Below are 25933 nucleotides of genomic sequence, written 5' to 3' on the forward strand. Positions count from 1 at the left end.
CAGAATTGCGCGAGCCATCAGATGTATATTTGCTCATTTTCTATCTTGGCACGTATTCCAATAGGAAGAGATCTGCTGCTCAATATTGGGATTTTTGATAAGAACAATCAAGAAACCAAGAACGTATTGCAGCTGCAAGCTGCAGAAAATGGCTCAATAAAAAGTTTCTCTTCGGAAGTACCTAACTATGCCACGTTTCAATTTTCTTCCCCGTACACCACAATGACTCGAGGGTGAACTTTATAAAAAGTGTATCAACAAGAAAACAAAGAGTTCACGTTTTGAAAATTCCAGCTTAAATGCTACAGAAACTAATTAACCGCTAATTCATAACAAATTAGATTCAGATTTATACAAGATGACGCAATTAGCTTGATTCAAGGAAAATTCTGTCCTTTACTTAATTTGCCTTAATTAAAAGTAATTGGTGCTGTGGTCTTGCCATTTGCGCAACTTGCGTCGAAGAAACTTCGGCGCAAAAGTACTTCTAACAAATGGGAGTTCGCGCAGGCGCAAATGTCATTTCGGAAAACCAGGAAGCAAATGTCAAAGTCAGGTCAGGTGTCGTTGTGTTTGGAAACCAACATTCAAATTCTCGATATGTGAACATTTCATATATGAAAAAAGTGCACACGATCATTGAGAAATTTGGGGTAAATCACTAGAGACAAGTAAAGTAAGTTACGGAATTGATAACCCGAAAGTCGTTCCCGCACGGTAACAATTTCGCAATGTTTTAGATCAAAAACAGTTTAATATCTTTTTTTGTGAAAAAAACAACAACTTACTACATTCAGTCTGACATTAAATGGGGGTTAAAGATTTATTTACATGGTAAGTATGTTGATTGTTATGTAAACATAAATATGTGGCATTGGTGGGTCTTGTGTGCAGGTATCAGAAAAAAATTGGCACATATGATAAACAGAAATGGGAAACTACCATAGAGCAGAAGATTTTGTATGGGTTGACACATGTTCAAATGAAGAGCACCAAACCAAATACAGATTTTATTGACCTTGATTTGGTTCGAGGTAAATGTCACTGGCATAATTTACTCGAGTATTGATACATATTGATGGCATGTTTATAATGTTAAAAATATTCACATATATTTATTTATATATTTATGAAGGTTACTTGCACAGTCATAAAAGGACTATTTTAGACTTATTATAATTACTTACTTATGTAAATCAGGTGTAAGCTGTGTTTTTATAATAATGGGATATTCATTATATTCTATTGACATATTATCTGATTCATTCTAGTAGATAGTGTCATATCTTATCTCTTATTTATTGGTTTAAAGTGGTATAGTTTCCACCTTATTTCACAGTGCCATGTGTATAAAATGAAATATTTGTGGGATTTTTCAGGGTCTTCTTTTTCAAAAGCTAAGCCAAAGCAGGGTTTCATGACTGTGACAAAGCTAGCAACACTTAGGTGTCTCTTTCTTCCTCTCTATTCGAAATGGTGGATGCAACAAACTTCGGTCTCAATATTTATTTTAATGTTTTGTCTGTACATCTCTCAGTTAATGAATATTGCAATATATTATGAAAACTCGTGGAATTACGACGCGTTAGATAAATCGACTGAGGTAATTGTTTTTTTTTTCCTTTAATCAATATTTTATCAGGAAATTTTTGTTCTGTTAGAGCATCACTTGCATGGAGATAATTGTTCCCTTTCTGATGTCTTGGGTTTTGAGTTTGGTACATTCTCAAATAGCAGCTACGATGCCGGGATCTGAGTCTCAAAAATCAAAATTATCTAAATCACGAAACTTCAGGCGCAGACTGAGTACCGTTAGGAAAATACCAACAGACGGATCGTCGGCAGAGTCGCTGTCAAATCTGAGACTGCACAAGAAAGCCAGACGAATCCATTTCAACTTGAACACTAACAATAGTTTGGAACTGAGTTGTAAAAAAGTGGACAACATGAATAAAATCCACAGGTACGGCGCGTAAGTACAGCTGTTCACAAAATGAATGTCAACCATGCACTTGTATTACTGGTTGCGTCATTAATTACAAGAAAAATTCAAAATAACGCGGAACTTTTACTTGTAACTAGTGACACAAGAGTTTGGTGTTAGCTCTGTCATTACTAAAGATGGTCTACATGAGAAAAAATTATTTAGAAAACGGAGAATCAGTGATAGAGTGCAAGCCGACGATGACGGCTTCGAGAGTTTGAACGGGAACGGATCGAGAACAAGCGAAGAGGAAATCGCACCCGCGTGCAGTTGCAACAATGATTTGTTGACATCGCATAAGCGTTGCGACGACTGGGTAAAGAAACAGTCTATGTCGAACAGATCAAATAGCGAATCGAGACACAGCACAGAACTTGAAAGCGACGCCGAAACAGAATCTGTAGACACGAATGTGGTTTGTTTTGTCACAGGTTTGCGTTCCACATGTAACACAATATTTTCAGTCTAAACGGGCGAAGTACAGAATTCCTACAATAAACATAACGTCCATGGACAGCACGTGCGATACAGATGACGAATACGGATACGATAAATCGTCAACTATCAAGTCGACGAGCAAGATGAACGCTTCAGCGAACGAATGGATGAACGTGACGACGAATAGTGAAGACTGCAGCTACAGCTCTGATTTGGACGAAGTTTCAGATGGTCACATCGAAACCAATCACGACGATTACGATCACGATCTGGCCTCGACGACTGTCTTCAATCCGCCCTCTATTAAAGGTAACTCGATGGGAACGTTCGCACAACATTCTGCTAAACGCTGATTACAGTTAGTTGCATAATATGGAAGAGAAACGAGATCAAAAAAGCCGACCTCTCTATGTTGGATATTAGCTCGGCAATAATTGGAAAAGTAGAGTCGACGTCACAAAGCATGGATTATTTCTATGTGGGAGTTATCATTTCCACAGTACACGCTCTTATTCCTGTTTTGTTTCGATTGTGCAATTTTACATTGGAGTCGAACTCGTTCGTTGATGGACAATACTCCATATTCGAACTGTTCGATTCCATCACCGAAAAATTACCGAGTTCGGTGACAACTTTGATCGAAGCAGCGTTTGGGACAACGTTATGGTAAGTTACGCAAATGCGTACAAAACGTACGCGTCACTTCGTAAAGCTTCCATGTATTATTGAATTGTTGAAAAATATGTATACCTAAATGCGACACTCAAAAACTTGTTGGGGAGTCGAGTTGACAAGAATTATTTCGTATTTTTACAAAAGTGATCTAAAAATACCTAATAGAACGCTCACAAGCGCCGAAGCACTTGATGGAAATATTTAATGATGTAGCGTGCAATGCAAATTGACTGCAGAACGTAATCAATAAATCTAGGACGGAACTAAAGTAGTGCAATTATCGTACACGTGATGCAGGTAATAATCAGAAAAAAGTTATGAGGGGAAGTTGCCCCTCAACTAAAAAATTCCAAGTAAAAACTACTTTGAAAGAGTCTGCTGCTTATGTGTTTTATTTATTTGCTCCTTATCCGATTTATAAATTTCATGAAATTACATCTGTCCACATTGCGCGTTGATGAAAATCAAAAGGATATACATCCTATACTCGCCACGATCGACGCGTTAAAAGCGAACGTTCATTTTTCGATAGCAAGAATTTCTTGAAGTGTTTGTCTAATCAATCAACGTCGTTTTCAGGGAACGTTCGATAATCATAACGGCCTGCTTGCAGCGTTGGTTCTTAGCCAGCCTGTTCTTTTTCCTCCTCGCCGTAGCGGAAAACACCTTCAAACAGAGATTCCTCTACGCGAAATTATTTTCGCACTTGACGTCGTTCAGAAGAGCCCAACAGTACGAGTTGCCACATTTCCGCTTGAACAAAGTCAGGAATATCAAAACGTGGTTGTCGGTTCGTTCCTACTTGAAGCAAAGGGGACCTCAGCGTTCCGTCGACGTGATCGTTTCCACCGCGTTTATAATCACGCTGCTTTTGCTGTCGTTTTTGTGCGTAGAGTTGTTAAAGGTACATCTCAGTTTCGATCAGACGGGGTGGTTTATTTGTACGTTGCAGGAAACTGGAGCCCTCAATTCGCAATATCACGTGGAGGCTTTGATTTGGTGTTTGGGCGTGGGCATCCTCCTCCTTAGATTTATGACTCTCGGGAATAAGATCAACAAGAAGTACAGGAACTTGTCGGTGTTGATTACGGAACAGATCAATTTGCATTTGCAAATTGAACAGAAACCGCAAAAGAAGGAAGAACTGGCGCTCTCGAATAACGTCCTGAAGTTAGCGATCGACCTCATTAAGGTACCTGTTTGTTTATTTGTTGAAATATATTCGTATATATGTGGGGAAATATTGATTGTGACTAATGTTTTCTGCAGGAACTGCAAAGTCCGTTTAAGATTTCAGGATTGTCCGCCAATTCCATCTTGTACAACACGACCAAGCTGATAATTTTATCGGCACTGTCAGGAATATTGTCCGAACTATTGGGATTTAAATTAAAATTGCATAAACTCAAAATTAAGTAAGAGCTTTATCTGTTTAGTCATACGATTGTTGTGATTTCAAATATTTATATTTGTGATTGTTTAGATTTCATTGATTCAGAAGTGAAACGTAACTCCATATTCCAATGTAATAGCAATTATATTTTCTGTAATAACTACAAGAAACCTAAAACCGCACGACAAAAATGGTCTGTTGTCTATATTCTCGACAGTTTTATTAATTACGTTAACAGTACAACGTTACAAGTGTAAAGGGTAACCCCTACATTAATCATCTATTTTTTTATACATACATTACATGATCGTTAAGCTTAAAATCTCAATGTAATTGTGGTTCTTTTAATACTCTTTTTAGTATTGATATTTCATCATTTTATTTGATGTAGTTTTATGTATTTTAGTCCTTAATTTGCCAGCTAAAAAAGCATTTTTTTAGTTAACAGGAATTATCTTCTGTGATAATTATTATCGTTTTTAAGAGTCTCTTATTAGTAGGCAGCTATTTTTGTTTGTTTTTTATATATATTTGCTTGGTATTTTGTGTTTTAAAATTGTTACAGAATTAAAAAGATTATATAATTAGACGTAGGAAATTATAACTATAAAATCTTCACTACAAACGCATGCCAACTCCTTGTCAGTGCAAATTGAACGATTTTAATGGCATGCGTTTAAATAATAGTTGTCCCACCTCCCAATATGTGTAAGTACATTTGTTTCGATGTGTCCACAAGTTTTAGCAATCTATAGAACCGAATAATAAGATACATAGTAACTGGGTTCAGATTGATAAAACTTTTCAATGTAAATTTTAACCTTGATATAATGAAATAAGATGTACAAACACCAAGTAATAAATACAGGCAGAAAAATTCGTTACAATAAAAAATATTGTAAATAATAGTTAACGTGTACTTAAATCAAATATTTTTGTATTAATAAAAGAATTACTAGTTTTAAAATACAATTAATATTTAAATTGTTTATTTACTGTTTCTGTTATCGTTTAAAACAAACGTTATCTCATTATACCAAGGTTTCAATGTAAGTACTTAGCATGATGTAAACAAAAGCTCAATAAACACAGGGTTTCTTTTCCCCTTACTGTAAGAAATAATTAGAAGTTCAGTTTGTTGTAAAATCTTATGAACGTTAATAAAGCTGAAATTAAAAAACAACTTTTATTGTTATTGCCCTTATCTCGGAATTTTAATCTCCCTTTCAACAAATTATTATTTAAATTCACGTACAGCCGTACAGCATTGTTATCTCCAACATTACAAAAAAAATATATATATATATTGATAAAATCAGAGTCAGCGTCGAAAGAGTTAACAGTTTATTTTGAACAACAACAAAGGTAGAGTTACGAGTATAATCGGTACATGTTACCACTTTGATGGTCGAAACGGCAAGAGAGAATCTTGTCTTACATTAGTTACATTTTAAGAGGAAAGTGAAAGCGGCGCTTTCTCCTTGTGCGCACTTAGAAGTTAAAAGTCCCTAACTCCAGTGTTTACAAGTTCAAATTGTGGCGCCAACGTCCACTTCTTAACACCCCCCCTCAATTTGAATTTCCCTAGGATGTTTACATGTTAAGGTTGTCAAATTCCTAACCTAACAATTTTTACTATTTACAGATTTACAAATTATTCAGACCTAACACCTATTTCAGCACGAAGTTTATCAAATTGGTTCATTCCCAAAGGTTTAGTGAGGATGTCGGCTTTCTGATCTTCAGATTGTATGTAGCGTACATCAATCTTCTTTTCTTGATACAAATCCCTCAGGAAGTTGTACTTAACGTCCACGTGTTTCAGCCGTTGGTGTTCCCACTTTCGTAGTGTATGGATGCAGGACTGATTGTCTTCATAAATCACAACTGGCTCTTGTATATCGATGCTCAAATCCTTTGCAAGATTTATTAGCCACAAAAGTTCTGTGGTGGCCGTTGCAAGTGCCACATACTCCGCCTCGGTAGAGGACAAGGCGACGGTAGTCTGTTTTTTTTTTTGCCCAACAGACTGTAGCCCCAAAAACTTCAATGAGAAAGCCCGAGGTGGATCTTCGATCAGCCCCTCCAGCCCAGTCTGAGTCAGCATAACAGGTCAGCGCTGGACACTCACCTCTTGGATAGAAAAGACCATGACTTGCTGTACCTTGAAGGTATCTTAGAATTCTCTTCAATCCAATCCAGTGACTGTGCTTCGGTTCGCTCTGAAAACGACTGTAATAATTTACTGCTGTGCTAATGTCAGGTCTTGTGTTCAGCATCAGGAACATGAGGCTTCCAACTAATTCGCGGTAGGGCTTTTCTGGAATATCTTCGTCCTTTTCTTCACTTTCATTTGCAGGTTTCAGCACCATGGGAGTTTTAACTGGTTTGCATTCTTCCATCCCAAATTTCTTCAACATTTGTCGAATGTACACCTGCTGGCTGAGAAACATTCCATTTTCCGAACAATCTATTTTTATGCCCAGGAATAAACGTAATTTTCCGAGATCTGTCATATTAAATTCCTGTTTCAGTTTTTCCTTAATGATGTTTAAGGAGTCAGGGTTTTTTCCTGCCAGGATTATGTCGTCAACATACAAGACCAAGTAAATTTCGTTTCCATTCGTCTTTTGGACATAAAGACACTTATCATTTTTCGATCTTTCGAACATTAATTTCTCCATGAAAGTATCAAAACGTGAATTCCATGCTCGAGGCGCTTGCTTCAATCCATAGAGTGACTTCTTCAGTTTACATACCAGGTTTGAGGCAGCATTTAACCCTGGAGGGGGTTTCATATAGATTTCTTCGCCTATGTGTCCATGTAGAAATGCATTCTTCACGTCTAGCTGCTCGGCAACTAGACCTTTATGGTTTATGACCGACAGCAACGTTTTGACGGTGGTTAGACGAGCAACTGGCGCGTATGTCTCGCCGTAGTCAATGCCTGGTCGTTGGGAGCAGCCTTTTACGACCAGCCTTGCCTTGTATTTATCAAGATTTCCAGTCTCATCTCTCTTGATTTTGAACACCCATTTGCAGTCGATGGCTTTCTTGCCCTTCGGTAATTCTTCAAGTGTCCACGTTTCATTTTCTCTTAGCGCCGTCATTTCTTCATTCATTGCTCGCTGCCAATCCTCTTCATCAGGTCTTCCCTCTAACTCTTGATACGTCACCGGTACATTTTCGACACATGCACCTAGAGCAATCATAGAGATGTCGTAGTCTTCTAACTGCTTAGGAGGCCTTCTCTCACGATTGCTGCGTCGACACTCGTTGGCTTTTTCTTCGGTTTCAGTGTTGCTTTCAACCCTGTCCTTTTCATCTGTCTCTTCTTCTGCTTGCTCTTCTTCGACTTGCTCACTTCTATAGAACGAAGGTTCCTTGATTGCAAATTTGGTTTCATCAAAAACGATGTCTCTTCCACAGATAATCCTTTTTTCCTGTGGACACCAGAGCCGGTAGCCATTTGGACAGTACCCAACCATGTAACAGGTCTTCGTTCTTGAATCTGACTTGCTTTTCAAAATTTCATTTGGCAGTCGAAGATAAGCCACACAGCCAAAAATCTTCAGTTTGTTTAGATTTGGTTTCTCACCATACCATAGTTCTGCAGGAACTTGGTCTTTTAGGGATGAAGTGGGTGAGCGATTCACTAAATATGCAGCTGTCAGAATAGCTTCGGTCCACAAACACTTCTCCAATTTCGAACCGAGTAGCATACATCTCGCTCTTTCCATCAGCGTGCGGTTCATTCTCTCTGCAACCCCATTCTGTTGTGGGGTGTACCTGATGGTCAGTTCGTGCTGTATTCCCCTACTTTTTAGGTATTTTGTCATGTCATTTGAAAGATATTCTCGCCCATTATCACATCTGAGCCTACTTATTCTCCTCTCAAAGTGGCTGTTTACCATTGCTTCATATTGTTTAAAGTACTTGAAGACTTCTGACTTTGTTTCAAGTAAGTAAACTACAACAAAATGAGTGTAATCGTCAATGAAGGTTAGAATATACTGTTTCTCATTATATGCTTCATTCTGAATGGGCCCCATTAAATCGCTATGGACAAGTTGTAGTGGTCTCTGAGCTCTGGTTCTTAATTGGACATGTGGTAACTTCGTTTGTTTCCCTTCTACACACACCGGACAAATGCATGAATTTTTCGGTAGGTTTACTTCCATTCCATCAACCAGATCTTTCACCTTTTCGAGGCCAGTTCTCCCAATGTGTCCTAATCTTTTGTGCCACAGTTCTGCTGTGTCTGTTGTGCTCGATGCCACAGCAGCACACTCAACATCGGGCAGCTTGAAGGCTAGCTCATACAGTTTCTCTTTACGATGGGCTACTGCAACCAGTTCATCATTCTTGAAAATGTTTCCGTTCCCATTTTCAAATATAATCTTCAGCCCGTTCATCTCAAGTCTCCGCACTGAGAGTAAATTAAACTCCAGGTTTGGAACTACAAGCACATTTTTGATTGTGATACGCTTTGTTTGCTCACCTATAACAGTTTTGACGGGAATGTCTCCCATTTCTTTGGCAGTCAGAAATGTGCCTGATTTCGCGCTTCTGATTTGGATGGGTTTCTCGAGTGGCCTTACGTTCTTCAGGGAATTGCTGCTCTTCGCCAGATGCTCCGTACAGCCAGAGTCTAGGTACCACGAACTGTCTGCTTCTCCTTGTGCGAACCCGGCGAAGCACAGTTCTGTGTTGACTTCACAGATCTTTGCCTCTGTCTTTGATTTTGGCTTTCTGCACTCTGATTTTTTGTGTCCAATGATCCCACAGTTAAAGCATTTTAATTTGGACCTTCCATCAAACTTCTTGTTTCGGGTAGGTGCCACAAATGCTGATGAAGTAGAGGCTTCCTTCCCCTTTTCTTGGCGTGACCCTAACCTTTTCGACTCTTCGTCCAGTAGTCTATTCTTGACAAAGCTGATTGTCAGTTCTTCTGAGGCCAACGTCTCTATTGCAGTCACTACTGTATCATATTCCGGTGGCATTGTCAGTAGCAAGTGACACACAACGTCGCTCTGTTCAAGGTTTGCCCCAGCCGATTTAAGTTCGCGAATTGTTCCGTCAAACTTGAGAAAGTGTGTGTTCATTGAGTCTGTTCCTACGTTGAACTTCATTGTCAGCAGCTTCTTCCGCAGAAGCACCTGCGAAGCCATGCTCTTCCTCTCAAATGTGGTTTGTAGTGTGGACCACATTTCATACGCCGTCTCCGCATCTTTCACATATTCCAGATGACTGTCTGCAATTCTCTGTATTATCTGGGACTTGCACTTTTTGTCGTTTTTCCGAAGCTCTACCAAACGATCTCTCTTTTCCTTTTTCACTTGTTCCGTATCTCCTTCTTGAATTACAACCTTGGCGGAATACAGCTCCGTCACTAGTTCAAGAAGATCTTTTTCGTCCAGCAGCGCTTCCATCCGAAACTTCCAGTTGCTGAAGTTTGTTCCGTCGAACAAAGGGACCCGGTTTTTGTCGTCTGCCATTTTGTCCTCGTTACAAGGGCCAAAACCAAAACGTAGAATTTTTCGTTCTTCAGCGGAGGAAGGCTTCTTCAAATAAATTGTTTCTTTTTGTTACGCTGGGCCCATAACCTGATAAAATCAGAGTCAGCGTCGAAAGAGTTAACAGTTTATTTTGAACAACAACAAAGGTAGAGTTACGAGTATAATCGGTACATGTTACCACTTTGATGGTCGAAACGGCAAGAGAGAATCTTGTCTTACATTAGTTACATTTTAAGAGGAAAGTGAAAGCGGCGCTTTCTCCTTGTGCGCACTTAGAAGTTAAAAGTCCCTAACTCCAGTGTTTACAAGTTCAAATTGTGGCGCCAACGTCCACTTCTTAACATATATATTATGTTACCAACAATCCGTAAAGTTTTTGCAATACAATCATTTATTATAAAATAATGCGATAATGTGGCGTGACTTAGATGGTCATACTTCAATTTTAATAATATGCATATGTCGATCACGTGAGACGTGACAAAACTGTTATTGTAACCTATGAACTGCAACATGATTTAGTCCTTATTTTCACAATTTTGCGTCGAAATGCAAAATATAGGTAATTCCATTGTCAGTATGCGTAATTGACGGATTTCTTGAAATTGGACGTAATGTTTACTAAAATGTAAATTCAGGTATGAATTAATTTTTACCGGTTTCAATCTTGTAAACAAAAGTGGAGCAGACACGTACCTATGGGTGGTTTTGCAAATGCAGAATATTTGTAATCGAATAGCGTAGGTATCCTCCAGATCCAACAAAAATGTGACATAAGCGTAAAATCACGAAATTCTGTTTTATCAGTTTTCACCTAGCTTGATACACTTAAAATAAGTCCATAAAAAATCGGTTATCATATTTCTTTACAAAAAACTAATATCAAAAAAATCATTAAATAATTTGAAATAACTTACAAAATATAAAATTAAGTCGAAAATTAATAAAATTTAAATGATAACGTATACCTACTTAATGAAGAAATAATTTATAAATAAAATCGGAGACGTCAACTACCTATTTAATGGTTTTAATGATCAAAAAATAAAAAATTTATATGATTACCTTGTGAATAATAGGTAGGTACCTAAATAAATCGCACCTCAACAGAAAAGTGACGTTTAGTGTGAAAAAATTTATAACTGATTGTTAGAATTTTTTTTATTACTTTTTATTTTACTTTTACTAATTTTATGCATGCAAATGTTTTGAATTGATTTTTTAAAAATTAAATCGAAATGACGTTTACTTATTTGCTCGAGTTCCTACACATTTTCCACAAAAGTTTCCTGTCCGCAAAACCACATCATTATTAAACAGGTTGTTTATAAATAACGCCACGATAACAATAAAAAATGAAGTTATAAACCTAATTCAAAACAATAATTAAGTGTGTTTATTCAGAACTATTAAAAAAAAAACAAATTTTTATCGACCGACCGAGAACTGGTGGCTTGCAATATTTTCCATAAATTTGACAAATGCAAAACGCTAAAAATAGCTACATCTAGCTTTCCTAAGAATTTATTAAGAATATATTTATTTATTTTTAATAGCACAAAATGTATACATATTAGTACGGCTTTCGCTCAACCTACTACACAAGAGACTTGTTCTCATTGGCTCGTTACTATTTAGCTGCGATTTGCTAATCGGCAATTACCGAAAATCAGTATTACTCACTATTACAAAACCAAATGTTTTTTGTGGCAACATTAGTTCACCGTGTCCTGTCTTACGTCACGATTTCAATGAGCAATGATCCATATAGTATGGGAAAAATAGCAAAGAATGCAGGCTGAAGGTCAACACCTTCCACCGTAAGTCCTTCATGGGTTTTGCGGCTGGTTAGGGTCACTGTTGTTCACGTTGACGAAAATATACTCCAACAGGAGTAAATATGAATTTTTTAGAACCTCAAGTAGAAGATCGGAATTGATTAGTTCCAGAGGTGGTGGTGACTGGTGAGCGAAGTCTCTCAGCATAATTATTGTCTGAATCGCTAACCTATTTTCCGGTTTTTGAGCGAACATTACTGAAGAAAATGTTCACGGGTGCTCGAGTAATTTTGTTTGTTAGGTTTCCGATAAGTGGAAAATTAGGGATCAAGTATTTGTCTAAGCTGCTTCCGTCGCGTTTGAAATTTAATATAAATAAACGAAATCGTTTGGATGCCATGGTTTACCCTCTTGGCATTGTAAATTTTCAAGCCTATAAAGGTGTAAATTATCTACAATGTATAATTCATAGTTTAAATCCTAATTTAGTTTTGGGCTTAAACTGCTTCAAACATTTCAAATTTCCTGTAACATAATTCCCAATTAATTCATAAAATAACCTTCAGGACGTGATAGCGTCCTCTAACATTAAAAAGTGATTCTTCTCAAGTTCAATTATTTACATTTTGGCAGAATTTTTTATTTTTAGATAAAAAGCAAAGTCTGCAGATAATATGACTTCTAAATAACCGCTAACTAAAAATATTTAAATAATTACATTTTTAGAATACCAGCTATACAGTGTGAACATAAAGTTTGGAACAAAATTCATGTGACGTTTTTCGGAAAATCGCTCGGACAGGCCAATTTAATTTTTAAAAAATCCATCATGTGACGTCATCACCATTTTTTTTTTATGACAACACTCACTTTTTTCTTCTTTTTCTGATAGACCTCCTACTACCTAAACGACGCATGGAAAGATTGGTACCTTAAATAAGAATTTTTTTTGAGAAAAGGACAAATTTTACTTTCAAAATTTTAATTTTGTTTTTGATGTATTTTTTTTTGTGTGAGTTTATTTAAAATAGAAGATTTATTTCAATAAACAGAATAATTTAGAAGATTTACGGCAGAGAGCTTACGCTGAAATGGAACAAATAAGCCCCGACATTATTGAGCTCAGTGTACAAAGTGTCAGTGAGTGCCAAATGGTTGGCCGGGGACAATTTCAACATTCGCATTAAATTTTATTGTTAACCTTAGATGTTTATTTGTTCTTGTTTGAGGTAAATTAAATTTTTTGCATTAAACATTAAATTAATTTCGTTTCAATTGATGATTATCCCTTGAGCGAAGAGTCAAATTAGGGATTAGAAAAATGTAAAAGAAACATCAATATGTAAAAAAAATATTTTAAAGAGTTCTATTGGTGATTAACTGATTAAATTTATTACGTGGACTTCCATAACACCCTGTATGCAGGTTGTTCCAGAACTGCTTCTCCAGAGAAAAAAGAAGATATTTGGGTAAGATAATCTGGATTTTAAAGAAAAAAAAAGTCCTATCTCAAGCGATAATCGAGAAAAACATCCTAAACTTGACCAATCAAAGTTGAGCACAATCAAGGTAGGATGACCGCAATTTTGCGTTGGCTGGGTTTCAAAGTCAAAATTCCAAGTAAACTTTCCGGTGTTTGTTGCGATATCAATAATTATTTTTGCTGTCTAGCAACCTGCCCGATTTTTTAGTAATAACCAAGGACGAGCTTCTGGAATTGGTGAAATTGAAAACTTTATGTGAGCTACAGGAACATTTATTTAAAAAAAAAATAGTCATCTTGGATTCTGTTTTGCTGTCGTTACATGCTTGTTTTCTATGGGCAGGCCGAAGGCATTTCTGGGACAGGCCGTATACAGCTGATAAAACACGAAACAAGTTTAAACTAAATTTTGATATTCTATTAAAATTTAAATTGTCTCCTTCTGTTAAATTTACCACTTCGGTCTTCGTGAATACCCATGAAAGACCCCGTCAAGTCTAGAACAAGGTGGGACGCCATGTTGGTTGGCACCAGTTAAATTTGACAAACATTTGTCAATTTTCGGTTTTCATTGTTTATCATTTTTCAAACTGTTAATTAAAATCTTCTGAGTTCGTTATGCTAGAAAAGGAGATTTTTGTTCGACACTGTCAGAATTTGAGAATTTTCTCCTGTGTGAACGGATTTTGATAAATGTCAAAATGAAACGTCAAGCTAATTTAAAAATTTAAAAGATTTTAAGCGATTTGGAGCCTTTAACGGGCTCGTCGAACAAAAAAATGTTGTATTTAACTCGAGTATTTTTTCGAGACTGTCTCGTGAAGAACATTAGTTACACTAATGAGTAGTAAACATTTTATCCACACATTAACATAAATACGTTCTTACTTTAGCAACGATTTAAATGGTATATTGTTTGAAGTAAAATACCTACATGTAATGTATAAATATTGTAATAGTGAAATAAATATTTAACGATGATAAGTTGACTTATTTAGTGTTCCCTGCAAAATATCTTAATTATCTAAACCAAAAAACGTCTCATATTATCAAATCAACAGATTTGTTTAGGATGGAAATATAAATAAAGGCAAATCTACTAGAACACCTGCAGAATCTGAACAAACTTTTGCGGGCTAGAGCGTAACAAGTGTTTTAATGAGAGTTTAAAGACTACAAAAAGAAATTATGGGTTACTGTCGTAAAACATATCTATTATGTAGTTAGGTTAGACAATGTGACAACATATTTTTGAAAATAATGGAAGAAAATTTATCAACTGTCTAGAACATTATAGTGAATATGGTTTCTTTGAAAAGAATACCTACATTTAGCTTTGTGCTAGGTTTTTGTTTTTATAATTTTTCAATAAATATTTAATCAATCAACCAAATCAGTTGGGGTGATTTACTCACATTTGTTACAATGTTTTATATTAAATTGCGTTATTTTTAAGCTCCTTGTTTGTAGGCAACTAAGTAGTCACACCAATTTACCTTAGGATAGTGTAGTTACACTATGTGTTGTAGATGACAAATTTCACAGCCAACTACGATGTAAAAACATTTCTAACAATTTTGAATGTGCAATAATTACGGAAAAACAGCAGCCATAAAGGCGATGATCGCGGATCGCAGGAGGCCCTGTTCCTAGATGAGAAGGGTGGGGGAGACCGAAGCCGAGGAGCGTGGCGTGACTATCACTCGCACGACTCTAGTGCGACGGCATTGGTGTATAAAACAAACTCCACTTATTGCTAGTTCATAGTATACACACACACACATCTCATTCAAATTTTCATAACAAATGATTGTTGAGTGAAATTGTTTGACGCGTGAAAGTCGACGAAATGGCTCAGACTGTCAGCGATTATTACGACGGAAGCCGGTTATTTTCAGGGCTCTCGGAATATTTAGGAATTTCTGTCGATAAGGTTAGTATTTAGTCGGTTTTTCGCCGAAATTTATTTTTATTGTCAATCTGTCAACACCATTGTGTCATTATGAAATGTCATCGGTTGGACATGTGAGTGTCGTCTTGCCGGTCATATCCAATCAGTCGACAAACACCGGTTTATTTTTAGAGGCACTCGTAATATAATGATGCAGATTTTCGATGAACGATGACTCCAAGCAGGTTACGCCCGACCGCTCAACCTTCGCCACCCGGTATATCGAATTTTAACGGCCCCTCCGATGGGGTTATTTGCCCACGATACCAACCCAACTCAACAAGTGGGAGGGTTTAAACCGCTACTTGTCGCATGCTAACTAATTATGTTACTTGCATACTTTACATATGAGATAATCTAAACTGAATCATCTTTTTACGCTTACTCATAGGTGTACAGCGTGTCCTGAGGTATTATAGATTTGTAAACAAACGAGACGTTTCCTGAAACATACGCTCGTACCGCTCACCTAGCACAACAATCTAATCTTTCTTTCAACTTTTGCATCTCACCAAACCATCAAAAACTGTTTGTTTACATTTTAAATTTTATATGCCGGCTAGATGTGAAATTCAAAATATCACCCAGTAGAATGCACTTACCTTATGATATGCCGGCTAGATGTGAAATTCAAAATATAATCCAGTAGAATGCACTTACCTTCACATTTAAATGCGTAACATGTATAATACCGACTCTATTATCCATTTACTCACAAAATTCATGCTTCTATTTTATACAATAGAGCGAATTGCACTCGCGCAGAAATTTTCCCTTTTCAGAACGATCATCGTCTGAAGTGTATCTCTACGAATCCGACTGACGTCTTAAAAAAAAACAGATTTTAAAGACGGATTTAAAGAATGATTCGGTTTTACGGCGATTTAATTAAAGTAAAAACCGGAACGTACGTATTGTAAACGTTGAGCGAAACCTGACCCAGGCAATACCGAAAGTTTATTTACGCAACAAACGGCGCTGCCGTAGTTAAAAAACACTAAACAGGTGATAAGCACTTGTTAAGAACTTTTAAGTAGCGCCGAAATTTTTTATCGAAAACTATAACATTTTTATTAGAACTATGAAAAAACTGGACTGACATGCAAATATGTAGTTGTTTGTTAATAATATTTTTATTGAAAACAAATGTACCATGTTTTTCGTTTCGGGGAAGACCCAAAAAAAAGTACGTATACCTACATGGAGGAAATATTCGTCGCCCTTGAGCGCCTCATTTTTAAATAACACATTTGAATCATGTTGATTCAATTCGCAATTTGTTATCTCAAAGTAATTGCCGATTTTATTTTATTAAGCGTTTTGTTGTTGAATCAATTTTAAAATTACCTTCTCGATAAAACGTTGGTTATCGCTCACGCATTTATCGTTTGTTGATTTCATTGAACACGGGAGTTTGGTATTTTAATATCGAATGTCGACATTCATTTCTATTTTTGAAACTCATAAATTGCATGAATTTTTATTCAAGAATTTAAAATAAAGATTAATCATCTACTTCGACAGCAAATGCATTGCAAAAATGATAAAAATGCAATGAGAATTTAATCGGACAAGTCACTATCATTCATTAGATATGATATATTGTTTTTGATTATTATGTCACTATTTATCAAACTTGACTTACAATAGATAAAAATGTATAGGTTATGTTAAGGCAAAACGTGACATTTTTGAATTTTAAAAAAATTGACCAATTAAAAAATTCTTGAACCATCTTAAATGATAGAACCTCGATGTGCGAGTTGATATCTGCCAAAAAATGTTGGATAGGTTTGCGCTTTGGCAATATAACGCAGCCTAATTTAGGGTTTTGTGAAGCAACAAGGATATTGCGGATGTGATTAAATTAGAACTCGATGCTCATTAATTGTTTCAGTTATTATTAGTCTGATCACTTCAGATCCTGTACGTGCATTCATTACGCTTCAAATGCATCACCGTACTGCTTCTGTCTCGCATGTTAAAAAGCGATTTTTATGCTAATAAATACATACTCGATGAAAATAATATGTATATCAGTGTATAAGTATAATTTAAATGTGATATTGACAGTGTATCGAAAATGCTATGAGGTTTGTAATTGTTCGTCTCCGTTTTAATAATAATTAGTAATAATTGTAATGTATATTGACAACTCAAAAAAAAGTCCACATAATTGAAGATACAAGAAAAATTGTGCTAAAAAATTTTAACCAACAAATAAAATGAAAAAATATGTAGATCCTATGAAGGAAAATAGGGATTGCCAAATAATTTTTTTCTACAACTGTCAAAAAAACGTGACATTTATGCATCGTTATCAAGTCGCAAAGTATGTCATTTTTGATAGTGAAAAAATAATTGTCAAAAAGTTTCCTAGGATGCTAAAATAGTTATATTTTAGCACCCAAGGAAACTTTTTGACGAATATTTTAGCATCCAAGGAAAATTTTACAAAAATTAAAAAATTCAAAAATTTTAAAATGCTGTTGTAGAAAAAATAGTGTTTGTATTTCGTGCGCAAGATGATTGTTTTGTTGGCGCATTCGAATGAGTTTGAAGTCTCGACCTGACGGTCTCGACCAAAAACTCATTCTCATGCCCCAACAAAAAACAATCACTTTGCGCACTTAATACAAAAATAACTATTTTTACATTCTACAAATTTTACGAGAAAATATCGATCCCACAACACGTTGTAGAAACGCATTTTAGTAAAATGTCCTGTAATAGGTATACGTTGATGACAAATTACATATTAAAAAAAATTAGAAAAAATCCAGTGAAATGAAAATGAGACTTTCGTTTTGCACCTCCACAATGTACTACTATTTTTTGGTAATAAATATCCAAATCCCCAGACTAGGCTAGACTTTGGAAGATCATAATAAAATATGATCATGCATAGTTTTACATCGCGCAAACTGAGCCTCCGAATTTAATATGTAATAGTAATTTAGAATTACTTTTTTCGTAGTAGGCAACGTTACTGTCTCTAGACAAACGTGAAAATTTTGTCAGCATGACGGACTTTCTTGCCACGAACATAAGTAGGTAAAAATTTCACTCGTTTCAACAACGCCAAAGTACACCGGCTGTAATAAAACACAATTACGTCTAGGTAATTTGCTCTTTTTAATGCTTTCACTACGGGAGTGTCAAACACAACGTCGTTTTATGACCCAATAACTGTTCCAGTGCACTTGACATTGTCATGCTTACACACCTGATTATTTTATGTACCTGGTATACTTTCAGAAACACAAATTAACGTATCTCTTGACAGCGTATTGTCGTAAATAACAACCAAAAAAAATTGTTTTATTTTTAGTGATGTCGGGAGATGTTGTTCACTTCAGAAGCATCGGATTATTTTGGTCCGATTTTATTAATTATGGTACAGAGATTGTTTGTATTATCTGTACGTAAAGATAACATGTAGGTGTTACATTCTAAACTAATATAACAGTGAAATTTAACACGTTGTTAAAATGGTCAATATAAATGGTTGCAATGAAATGTGCAGCGCTTAGTTCTATGTTTTTTTAATGGTAGTGTTAAATAGTAGGTGTAAATCAACAAAGAAACGTCATAACTATATTTACATGTAGGTAGTAGTTTTTATTTGATATTGTTTCTACTAAACACGAAGCACGATAAAGTTAAAGATAAATGTAAAAAACAAGCATAACAGCAATTATATTGTTTAATAAATAACGGGAAAAGGTTGTGCGGATGTCAAATTGAATGTAACAATTAACACGTGAATTTTTTATTTTTAAATTATTTGTACATACTACTCGTAGACTGATACACATGTTCAATTCCATGCACCTGAACAAAATCGTGAAATTGTTGCTTGGGATTCAAGTTCTATTCTTCTAAAATCAAAAGACAAGTTCTAAGTATCTATGCCACAGTTCCATTGAGTAGTTATTACTACACAAATGATTTTAATAGCACTGAATTGGCAAGATACGTTCCATCATACATGCGTTAAATATCCAGACAAGGCGCATTGTCTATACAAATTTAAATATAATGGATTCGTTGTTGCTGCTGGACAAGATTGGCGAACACATTGTTAATTTGCGGTTGTTTCGCTTAAAAATAATGTTGTTTTTGAAACTTATGATATCAGATTGATGGTAAAGTCGACGAAGCTGAAAAAATTATTTTTAGAATCCTTTTAACCTAACGGATTTTGTCACTACATATTTTAAAAATTAAATTAATGCACAAGGCAACAAGACCAATTATTTGAAATCTATCGTATGTTTACGCATAAAACCTAATAATAAATAGAAAAAAAAAATACACTTTTAGTGTTTCTCGAAACATAAACTTTGAACTATTGGCAATGACGTTTTAAATTAATACTAATAGCGTCAATGCAAATTAATTAACTCATTACGAGGTGTCATTAATTCAATATGGGCCATTCAATTCATAATGAGGCAAAACTAGAGTGACGATTTAAATTTTTTATAATACAGTGATGTCACCTCATCGAATATTATTAGGATAACTGACCACGCTTGCATTTGAGTGACCATAGATCAAAAATATCGTGGAAGATACGCTTCGTAATGACATTGAATGTTCCACTTTTAAGCAACTTTTTTTATGCCAAAACCTTGTATAAAATATGGCCGTGACAAAAGAGCCAGTGACTTGAAACTTCGAAATTACTGTCAGCAGCTTTAAAAGTCGTACGAAATAGAGAAATATTATGCTCAATACTCTCATTTTGTGTAATACAATGTGACCAAAAAAAAAAAACCAAAGGACGGCTATGGAAAATAAACTTTCTGCAAACGTGCGGCGTAACTTAATTACTTAATACACTGTCACCTGTCAATTTTGACGTTTACGTGAAAATGATTCAAACAATTTTGAAATGGGAACGAAGAAAATGGTGACTGAGTTTATCACACACCACCTTATTTGTTGGAGATTCGACGAAACCTCTATTCTTCGATGGTATCTTCATCAGCTACGCCGCACGTTTATTTTGCCTAGTCGCCCTTTATATCTTTTTTTCTTGATCATTTGGCGTGTTTTAATTTCGGTAATTATTTTTAGGTGAATTTCGTCATCAGCCAGTTCGTAGCCCTCCTATTGGCATCACTATTTCGTTCAGTCCTCCACCCCTCGAAAACCAGTGCAGCTACGAGACACGTTTTCGGCCTAGTGGTTGCCCTCTTTATCGGTTATTTTTGTTTCGGGACGTAAGTAAATCCACCAGTAGAATTTGATTGTTTTGATTTTGATCGTTATTCTGTACGAGAAGACAGGCCATACATTTGGCGGCCCTGCCTGCGGCATGCTACATTGTCATTAGAACGCAAAGTCCAGAAATCATGCAAAGGTAACGTTCTTTCTTTCGTTTTGTCAAAATCGAACCTGTTTTTATTTCTACCCTTATGTTTTGCCACATTTCAGAATGGTTCTAGCGGTTTCATTATTTTATTTATCGCTAATACACTTACATCGACAGATATATGACTATGGATCGTATAATCTCGACATCACGGGTGAGTAATAACAATAAAATTTTCTTACTTAATTAAACGAGAAAGTGTTCATACCAATTTCAAGTTTTTTGCACAGATGTCCGGATGTTTGGTAAATCTGTCAAGTTAAAAGTGCATTAACTTTAAACGGTGAGACAATTGTTTACCTGCACCACGTGAGCGGTGCATTCAGTTACGTTGTTGTCCAATCACGCTGTATATAAACATATGTAGTACTCATTCCAGCAGCTAGTCATGCACGTAGCGGCACTTATATTTTACTAGTTTAATACCTCTTGTTGCCATAATTTCAATTACTTGTTTAAAGTGTGAAATTGATACGTAAATAAAAAATGACGCACAGATAAAAAAAATAAACAAACTGAATTTTAAACAAAAGAGATACATACATTATTTATCGGAATATCTTATTTGTTGTGGAGTAGTGCGTTGTAGGTAAGTCATTGCACTGTACGGAAAACAATGTTTACAATTGCTACGATTAAGCTATTAAACTCAATATTATTAATAACTGTATTTTATTACTTAACAGTAGCTGTAGTTTCGGGGACAAATTTTTTTCTAAAAACAAAGACATCTAGAGCTTAAATCGATTTATAGTGAAGTCAACGGTCAACTGTATCTTGATTAAAACTTGTCCCCTTGAAAAATTCTGCAAATAGAGTAATTAACTAATTACCATAAACTGCTTTCTTTAAACGACTGGAAGTTTTGTAGAAATTATCTGATTTAATGCAAATACCGTTTTAAGTTGTTAATGGATATTAATCGAGTAAAAAAATGATTTTAGATATTTGGTTTTTTATTGTACAGGGTTATTCTAAATGATTGTAGTCGAAGCAGGCCATGCCCATGTTATATGACATTTTTGCCTCTTTCATGTGAACTGTCAATTTTTGTCGCTGTCACTGTCATTTTTTAGGTGAAAGGTGCGGTGATGAGAATTGTATTTATTTTTTTTTAAATTAACGATTGAATCCAAAAATATTGAGTTGTTTTGCACCCAATTTAACTCCTGTGTGTGAACAGTGTGTACTCAGTTATTCACATCATTTTGATGTTTTTTATACGGAGCGGCAACTATAAATTTTACATTCAGTTTTCACGCCTACTTGGACTACAATCATTTAGAATAGCCTTTAGAATATTTAAAAAACCTGTTGCACATGTAAGAATGAATCGAATCGTTAATTGCAGGACCTCTGATGGTGATCACTCAAAAAGTGACCAGTCTAGCGTTCAATCTGCACGATGGTCTGGCCAGAACGCAAGAAGAGTTGTCCAAAAGCCAGAAACTCTACGCCGTCACGAAACTACCCTCAGCTCTAGAATATTTCAGTTTTGCATTACATTTTCCCTCGTTAATGGCCGGGCCGTCGATGTTTTACAAAGACTACATGGACTTTATCGACGGCAGCAACTTGAAATCACCGGTAAAGACGACATCTCGGGACCCAACCTTTGTACAAATTCGAAGTTGCAGGTTATGCCGGATAATGCACCAGACAACCGGACGATCGTGATCGAACCGTCACCTATCAGGGCCGTATGCAAAAAAGCAGTGTTAGCGGTGATGTGCGCCGCCTTGTTCGTTAAATTTTTACCAATGTTTCCTATAAGTCGGGTCAAGGAAGACGATTTCGTAGAGAATACCAGCTTCACCCAGAAAATTCTCTACCTATATATTTGTACAGCTTTAGTTAGGTTTAAGTATTATTTCGCGTGGACGGTGGCGGATGCCATATGTAACAACGCGGGAATCGGGTACAATGGGGTGGACGAGAGTGGCACCCCCAAATGGGACAAGTTCACAAATGTCGATATATTTAAATTTGAGGTAAGCATTTTGTTTGTTTGTTTTTTTCAAGTAATCCGGCAAATAATTAAAAGCAACAAAATAAATAACTGCAATTTATGCGTTATTAAAATGGCATTGAAGTTTGTCGGGACCGGAGTAACCGCAAATTTGAACGCGGCGCATCCATGTTTCCTTGGAATTGTGCCTCACACCCACTCTTCACCTACTTTCGTAAATTCGATCTTCGGTACCAACCTGTGCACTGATTTATGCCCTGATCAATATTTTCCATCGCTTAGCTACAGAACGTTCACTCCGAATACTCAACGTCAATCAGTCGGTTAGTTTGAAGGCGGCACACGTTCCGACCATGCCACAAATCTCCTTCGGCCTGGATTCCTCCAGCAGCGTCGGTTCTGACGCCAGCACCGACGCACCCGAGATCAGTGATCATTCGGGCCATGTCAAAGCACTCAAAAGTCGTCTCAACAACATCACTCTCAAATTTACCATCGAGGACAACCCAGTCTACACCCAGTCCTACCACGAGGACACAGCAGTGGGCGACTTGAAGTCTCTCCTAGTCGACGTCTTCAAGTTACCAGCCAGTCACATGATTCTGCAATACAAAAACACCGAATTGTCCAACAACGTCATCTTGAAGGAGTTGGGAGCGGAAACCTTCGGGGTGCTCGAGTTGAAACTGAAGACGACGAGTGCAGATGATAAAATTGATCTTGACGAAATCTACAGTGATTACACGATTCCAGATGTGATCACTGTGAGGATGCAGACATCCTACGAAGGAATCAAAGAAGTGGTGGTGGAAGTCGAGAATCGGGCGATCTACAAACCTTTCTTGGGTGGTTATTTCGACAAACATTCAGGTTTGGAGTACCATCATGGGTACTCTCAAACTGGCCCTCCCAAATCCAAGGTTCCTCCAGAAATGAAGAATCACAGAGACACCCAGACCTACTTCTGGAGGAATAGAAAATTGGACATGCCGTACGCTCACGCGACGCAGATGGCGAACGAACAGACTTGGATACCGAGTGTTGGTGATCGGATTCTGACCGCAGGACCGTACGAAACGGCAGAAGAACGGGAAAAACGGTTGGACATCGAAGGGAAAGTCAGAACGATTCAGAGGTACTTCAGGGCGTGGTTGACGAGGAAGAGATTGAAGGAATACAGCGCGGAGTATCACAAGAGGATACGTTTAATGTTAGAGAGAGAGGCGTTGGAACGGAAACAAGATATGGAACGGAAGAAAAGGGATTTGATCAGTCGAGTGTTCCCGAGAACTGCGGCGGATTTCTCCATGCTGTACGCCATGACAGAGAGATGGAAAAAAGCGGAGATAAAAAGAATCATCGAGATGCATTGTGGACCGGCGAGAATAGCAGAGTTTTATCTTCTCTTGGAGAAAGAGATCGAAATCTTGCGATCAATTGAAGCCTTGAGATTGAAGCTGAGAAACGACAGGAAATTGCAGAAGGACATCGACTTCTTCAAAACAATCGGTGACCCTTGGACGTTCAAATGCAGCTACAAGAACATACCGATCGTGATGGACACTCTGGAAACGCAAAGGGGAAGAACTTATCGTGAATTGTACGAAGCTCTGTGCGACCCGACGCTCGATCCATCCAATCGAATGTTGGTCCTGTTGGAGTTGAGACGCGGTTTAGAAACGCACAATTGTCTAGTCGCGAACGAACTGATCGAATTGGTGGATCGAGCTTGTGAACTGATAGCGAGAGGTTTCGAAAACAGAGACATAGAAACCTTGCAGAGAAGAATCGAAGGATTGTTACTTCATCACTTCGAGTTGCCCGAATGTAACGAAGGAGTCACCAATCGCTACAACAGACTCACCGAGAAGTCGATGAAAGACAATCTGTTTTATTGTCAAGGTTGTCACAAGCTCAAACCTATCGAGTCGTACAATATTGGCATCAAGAGCAACGCTGCGAAAATCTGCGCCACTTGTAAGTTTATCGATCGATCGAAAGAGCCATGGATTGATATCTCTCCGTATCGGTTCATCTTGCGCCAAATCAGACGCAACGAGCGGCTTCTTCACGCGCACTCTTCGATCGCTTTCATTCTCCAGGACAAGGATATTTATTACATAGTGACCCACATCTGGCACGCTCATTCGGCCCTGTCCGAGTGCGACAACATCTACCAACTGCGGTTGTGCCGCTGGGACAAGACGAAAGATTGGTCGCCTTGGAATTGCATTCTTCTCACAGCTGAAGAAGCGAAAGCTCACTTGAAGATTGAAAAACTCGAAGATGTGTACGACGAGAATTTTCTCAGTTACGTTTTCAACAAGCACGCCTTAACGAAGAAGTACTTCGCTCAAACCTTCGACATCGAGAAGTGCGTAAAAGAGACGGAAGTTGACGACGAGTATGTCAATCAATATTTAGAGGAGAAAAAACTGTGTCCTTAACCGAAATTAGCGCCTATTAAAGTTTACCAACTAATTGCACTGTTTATTTCCATCTTGGTAGTTTGCGGAAAATATAATGAAACACAAAATGTACGACTTAAGCTTGATTAAAAGCGATAAAAATGAAATGAAAAGCAGCATAAATGGAGTTGTTAGATTATCCTTATTTGCAGTGTGCAACAAACCTACGTGAAAGCATCGAGGCTTGGAATTTGGGCACGAATCGATGGTTGCGCATGATTGTATACGAACGTGTAACAAAATATTCAATGATTCTGACCTACTCTTTGTCGGCTATTTGGCACGGATTTTACCCAGGATATTACATCACGTTCGCAAATGGGGCCTTATTTACGTACGCTTCCAGGGTGGTAAGTATTCGACAGTACCGCTTATACGTGTATATCTAATTAAATTATTTCAGATGCGTAAAACAGTGAGAAACTATTTCCTAGCAAATGCAGAAACCAAATTTTTCTACGACGGAGTGACGTTCGTAGTTACGAGAATCTTGATGGCATACATGGTATTCACGTTTGTTTTGTTGGAGTTCTGGCCTTGCATACGTTTATATATGTGAGTTATTTTATAGATAAGGGTTGAACTGAACTTATCGTTTTTTTTCAGGCATATGTATTGGTGTCTTCATTTGTGTGCTCTGATGGCAATCTTTTTCGTGCCTAAAATAATTCCAAAGACTGTAGCAGGACAAGCTTCGAAAAGTTCAATCGCACAAGCTTTTGTCCAAGCTAGACCTATAACCAATGGCGTGACACGTCACCACGACTGATCACATTCGATTTTATAATAGCTTTAACTGTCCTATATTTTGTGTACTGTCATTAAAGGTGTAGAGTGTTTTTATTCGTCACTAATAAATTTGTTATTTATTACTTATTTGTTTTTGTATTTT

General features: G+C 36.8%; 3 protein-coding genes across 8 annotated transcripts; all 3 read left to right on the top strand.

The window, feature by feature from the left end:
• Positions 1 to 507: 507 nt before the first annotated feature.
• phtf (putative homeodomain transcription factor) lies at positions 508 to 6998 on the top strand. 5 transcript variants are annotated; one of them, XR_011160727.1, is made up of 13 exons: positions 508 to 676; positions 741 to 834; positions 895 to 1034; positions 1380 to 1603; positions 1662 to 1963; positions 2105 to 2399; positions 2449 to 2731; positions 2782 to 3088; positions 3677 to 4001; positions 4050 to 4289; positions 4367 to 6239; positions 6316 to 6799; positions 6850 to 6998. XR_011160727.1 is itself a non-coding variant. In XM_069052676.1 (11 exons), exons 2-11 carry the CDS (start codon positions 809 to 811, stop codon positions 4514 to 4516), a joined length of 2292 nt encoding a protein of 763 aa, XP_068908777.1. In that variant the 5' UTR covers positions 508 to 676; positions 741 to 808; the 3' UTR covers positions 4517 to 6998. The 5 variants fall into 5 exon arrangements, 1 of the variants encoding a protein (XP_068908777.1); XR_011160728.1 differs by having other exon boundaries at positions 1662 to 1972; positions 2150 to 2399; positions 4367 to 6799; XR_011160726.1 differs by having other exon boundaries at positions 4367 to 6799.
• A 7963-nt stretch (positions 6999 to 14961) lies between these two features.
• On the top strand, positions 14962 to 25913 carry oys (oysgedart). Of its 2 annotated transcripts, none has more exons than XM_069053068.1 (9): positions 14962 to 15203; positions 20307 to 20452; positions 20515 to 20592; positions 20667 to 20758; positions 21956 to 22191; positions 22242 to 22595; positions 25194 to 25391; positions 25445 to 25596; positions 25648 to 25913. In XM_069053068.1, exons 1-9 carry the CDS (start codon positions 15120 to 15122, stop codon positions 25808 to 25810), a joined length of 1503 nt encoding a protein of 500 aa, XP_068909169.1. In that variant the 5' UTR covers positions 14962 to 15119; the 3' UTR covers positions 25811 to 25913. The 2 variants fall into 2 exon arrangements, with proteins under 2 accessions (XP_068909169.1, XP_068909168.1); XM_069053067.1 differs by lacking the exon at positions 14962 to 15203 and adding an exon at positions 17225 to 17314.
• On the top strand, positions 22602 to 25054 carry LOC138134672 (IQ motif and ubiquitin-like domain-containing protein). Its single transcript, XM_069053066.1, has one exon. It carries the CDS (start codon positions 22927 to 22929, stop codon positions 25018 to 25020), a length of 2094 nt encoding a protein of 697 aa, XP_068909167.1. The 5' UTR covers positions 22602 to 22926; the 3' UTR covers positions 25021 to 25054.
• Positions 25914 to 25933: the final 20 nt, after the last annotated feature.

Source organism: Tenebrio molitor, chromosome 7, assembly GCF_963966145.1.
Source record: "Tenebrio molitor chromosome 7, icTenMoli1.1, whole genome shotgun sequence".
NCBI lineage: Eukaryota > Metazoa > Arthropoda > Insecta > Coleoptera > Tenebrionidae > Tenebrio > Tenebrio molitor.

Excerpts from the sequence above, each read along its gene's own strand:
- phtf (XM_069052676.1), top strand. The coding sequence starts at position 809 with ATGGGGGTTAAAGATTTATTTACATG. Across the intron at positions 835-894 it reads GTTAAAGATTTATTTACATG|GTATCAGAAAAAAATTGGCA; the intron begins GTAAGTATGTTG and ends TCTTGTGTGCAG. Across the intron at positions 4,002-4,049 it reads TGTGCGTAGAGTTGTTAAAG|GAAACTGGAGCCCTCAATTC; the intron begins GTACATCTCAGT and ends TGTACGTTGCAG.
- oys (XM_069053068.1), top strand. The coding sequence starts at position 15,120 with ATGGCTCAGACTGTCAGCGATTATTACGACGGAAGCCGGTTATTTTCA. Across the intron at positions 20,593-20,666 it reads AGTCCAGAAATCATGCAAAG|AATGGTTCTAGCGGTTTCAT; the intron begins GTAACGTTCTTT and ends GCCACATTTCAG. Across the intron at positions 20,759-21,955 it reads GTATAATCTCGACATCACGG|GACCTCTGATGGTGATCACT; the intron begins GTGAGTAATAAC and ends CGTTAATTGCAG.
- LOC138134672 (XM_069053066.1), top strand. The coding sequence starts at position 22,927 with ATGCCACAAATCTCCTTCGGCCTGGATTCCTCCAGCAGCGTCGGTTCT.